The sequence below is a fragment of the Chinchilla lanigera genome, unplaced genomic scaffold (genome assembly GCF_000276665.1).
Source record: "Chinchilla lanigera isolate Chin_1 unplaced genomic scaffold, ChiLan1.0 scaffold00002, whole genome shotgun sequence".
NCBI lineage: Eukaryota > Metazoa > Chordata > Mammalia > Rodentia > Chinchillidae > Chinchilla > Chinchilla lanigera.
The window spans coordinates 48414413-48417777 of NW_004955403.1; the positions used below are offsets into that span (position 1 = coordinate 48414413).

Genomic DNA, 3365 nt, shown 5'->3' on the forward strand with positions numbered 1-3365 from the left:
CTTGCCAGGCAGGTGCTTTGCCGCTGAGCTAAATTCCCAGCCCCCCTTTCTTCTTTCTTCTTCGTCTTACTTCCTAACTGTCTTTCTCCCTGTCTCCCTTCCTGTCTCACTACCCTTTTATTCTTTTTTTTATGCTTATATATTGAATTTTATGAAAAATGTATCAACATCAATTTTTTAAGTCATAAAAGAGCTCACTGCCATATTCATTGGTTGCCATCAAGTGGCCTCTGACCTATGTTAATCTCTAGCCATGATTTTTAAATATTCTAGTCGTGGATATATTTTCAGATTAAAACACTGTTTTTTAGACTTCGGGCTCATTTAGTTTGGTTCGGTTTACAGAGCTTTGTATACTCACTTGACTAGCCAACTAAAAACATTGCGTATTATGTGAGATAATTGGACAGATAGCGTGAAAGGCTATTGAGATTTAGAAGTCTTAAAGTCTGAATTCATTCAGGACATGTCACCTGCCAGTCTTGCTGACGGTCTTTTTCACCTTCTGTGAAGGCCCCAAACCCGTGCCAGGTGGTGTCACTTGCCGGAGGCTGCAGTTCAGGCAGAGGCCGAGGAGCAGGGCTATGGTGAGGACAGGGTAGCCCATAGGGCTGTGAGTGCAGCGCGCTTCGCAGTGACTTAGAAACAAGGCTCCTGCGTCCTCAGGGTGCCCAGGTTTTCTCCCCTTACTTCAAGGGAAACCTTGAAGGAGAAGCTTGAAAAGCACGCTGTTGCCCATTTTCAGGAAAAGTGGGAAACATGGCCTCCTCACACTAGCGGCCCTGCGGCGCGGGAAGCAGTTTAAGGCACCGGTCTTGTGTTCATGGTCTGAGGCCGTGGGCTGTATCAGTTCGTCTGTCTAATGCCTATTTTCTTAACCTGTGCGGTGCGGAAGAGCTAAGCGAGCAAGAGAATGACAGATGGGGACAAGTACAGTGTAACACTTGTCGGCCTTGTCGTTTTGAAGCTTAAAACCCAATATGATAGGGCATAATTACATAGAGAACACCTGTTCTGTTTAATAAACTTACGCTTTTTTTCCATGGTTATTTTTAATGACACCTAAACTTATTTACGTGCCCGTAGATGATTTCCACTCAACCGGCAGACTGGGAGAAGTGGAGCTGCTTGAAGCTCCAGCTAAGAGAAAGCATCGCTGGCGCTGGAACCCAGATCTGCGTTTGCAGCAAGGCCTTGACGGAGCTGACGCCTCTGAATGCTGCTGCCCCAGCGTGACGGGTGCTTCGCCGCTCGTGGCCACCTCTCAGGATTCAGGCACAAACACGGACACTGACGACATGGCAAATACTCCACAGGCAGAGAACGAGTGGCAGTCTGAAAGTGAACTCGGAACTGAGGTGGAGATCGCCAGCAGTCATGCTGCCTGTGCTTCTCTGGCCAGAGAACACCACGTGTCAGATCAGCCGAGGCCCGCTCTTACCCCGCAGTGCCAGGAGCTCCCTGCTGCTGGTCAGAGTGCAGAAAAGCTTTGTCAGGTCCCTAATGCGGCAGAAGATGTGCACCTAAAGTTGGAGGAGCAGGATGACTTCTTAGCAGCCACAGAGGGAGAACTGCAGTGCAGTCCCATCTGTGGCTCACGAGAAGAATTTAACTGTTTAGACGACGTCGTCACCAGAAAGAGAAAATCTGGAAGCCACAGCGAGGATGTGGAAAGTCAGCCTGCAGAAGGTGGGAGCGTCACAGGTCGTAGGAAAAGGAAACACGGACGCCGCTCTCTGTGCCTCTCTGAAGATCACAGTGTCGGGCCGCAGCAGAACGGGCATCGCAGTCCTGCCTGCAGCGTGGGAAGCCTTGCAGAAGTTAGCCTCAGACATTCCGAACTATACAAAGATCTGTCCGACGCCATAGAGCAAGCCTTTGAGAGAGCTGGCAGTGAAACCAAAGTGCGGCGGAGCACGAGGCTGCAAAAGGATTCGGAAGACCAAGGGCTTGTGTGGCTGTCACTGCCGTTTCCTTCCACTGCCCAGAAAGCCAAAAGGAGAACGAGCTGTACATTGGAGAGCAGGGAATTGGAAAGTTCGCCCCCTAGAAAAGAAACCGAGGGCTCCAGGCAAAACCCAGGGGTGGTGGGCTCCGGCACAGGGGAAGAAAGCAGCGAGGGCCAGGCTGCCGCTTTCTGTCCTTTACCCGGGAGGAGGAGGAGGAGGAAGAGCCTTTGCGCCTCTGCGCTCCCCAGCGCGTGCAGTAGCGCTGGGCCAGCTCCGTCCAGGAGAGGCTTTCCCAAGGAGCAGGCGGGGAGCTTGGGGCGATCAGGCCTAGGCGGGAACTAACCCAGCCCAGAGCATTTGGAGGTAACCTGGGCCTCCGTGTCTTCCCTTCCAGCTCCCGTCCTCTGTCCAGCTGTCCTGCTTGCAAATTTCAAATAAAGTCAGCTGTGATTTTAAGTAGAAATAAGTGGATTTCTTCATCATTCCAAAATCAAACATTCCCTTAAATGCATTCTCCCCATACATGCTGTTATTAGTATTTTGCCTCAAAATTGTTTTTTAACTCAAAATGTCTCTGAAGTTTTATTTTATGTAAGTACATACTTAGCCCTGGACGTTTAGACGCTCCAGTCAAAAACATCCTTTAGAATGGACTGGTTCTATCTCAGTAAGCTTTTTTTTTTCTTTTTGTAGAAGATAATGTGATAGAAATTGTGGAACTTCATGAAACTTTATGAAAATGAAGGTAATATAAACTTGAACACTTAAAGTGGTGTGGTGTATGAGTTTTTTACTTTACAGTAGGGCAAAAATGGTTAAAATTCTTTAGCAAAAATGAAAACTACGAAGCTTGTCTTTCTCTGGGTGAAATGTCAAAGAAGCTATCATGACTTCACTGCTCTCAAGTGAAAGTTTTGCTTTAATCTGAAGTTCCAGAAAATTCTTTGGATAACTGGAATCACTACTGTGAAAACACTGTCTGTCTCAGGTTTGTTCTGTGCTTTGTGGAGTGGGGAGAGAGACGTGTTTGTTAAAAGTGGAGCTGTTTAGAATTTAAAGACTGGATTCCCAAATTCATCACAGGTAATTTGGGATTTAGTTCCTGATTTTCCATCAGAATAACTTTGAAAAGCAACTAACAAGTAGCGCCTCACACAGCATTTTCCAGCAGCTGCAACTGTTTCTTTCCTGCGGCCTGGGACCATCGCTCTTCTCGGGTTCTCCAGTTAGGCTTCGGCGCTATTTCCCATGGCTGTTCTCCTGACAGCAGCTTGAACAGCAAAGTCGCTGTCTATCTGGAATTTGTGAACCCACATAAATCATCGGATCATTAAATAATTGTCTCTGAAATCCTTTAAATCATTAAGCTTTGCCTGGCCATGATAGCAGAAACATGGTAACAAATAGAGCTCCCTA

At 47.5% G+C, this 3365-nt stretch overlaps 1 protein-coding gene across 4 annotated transcripts in view; it reads left to right on the top strand.

The window, feature by feature from the left end:
- Positions 1-2718, top strand: part of Cdca2 (cell division cycle associated 2) — a 42855-nt gene extending 40137 nt beyond the window's left edge. For all 4 annotated transcript variants that reach the window (XM_005373714.2, XM_005373715.2, XM_005373713.2 and 1 more), the window contains one exon: positions 1087-2718. In XM_005373714.2, coding sequence (XP_005373771.1) covers positions 1087-2291 — 1205 coding nt within the window. In that variant the 3' untranslated portion in view covers positions 2292-2718. The remainder of the gene's footprint in view (positions 1-1086) is intronic.
- The last annotated feature ends 647 nt before the right edge of the window (positions 2719-3365 follow it).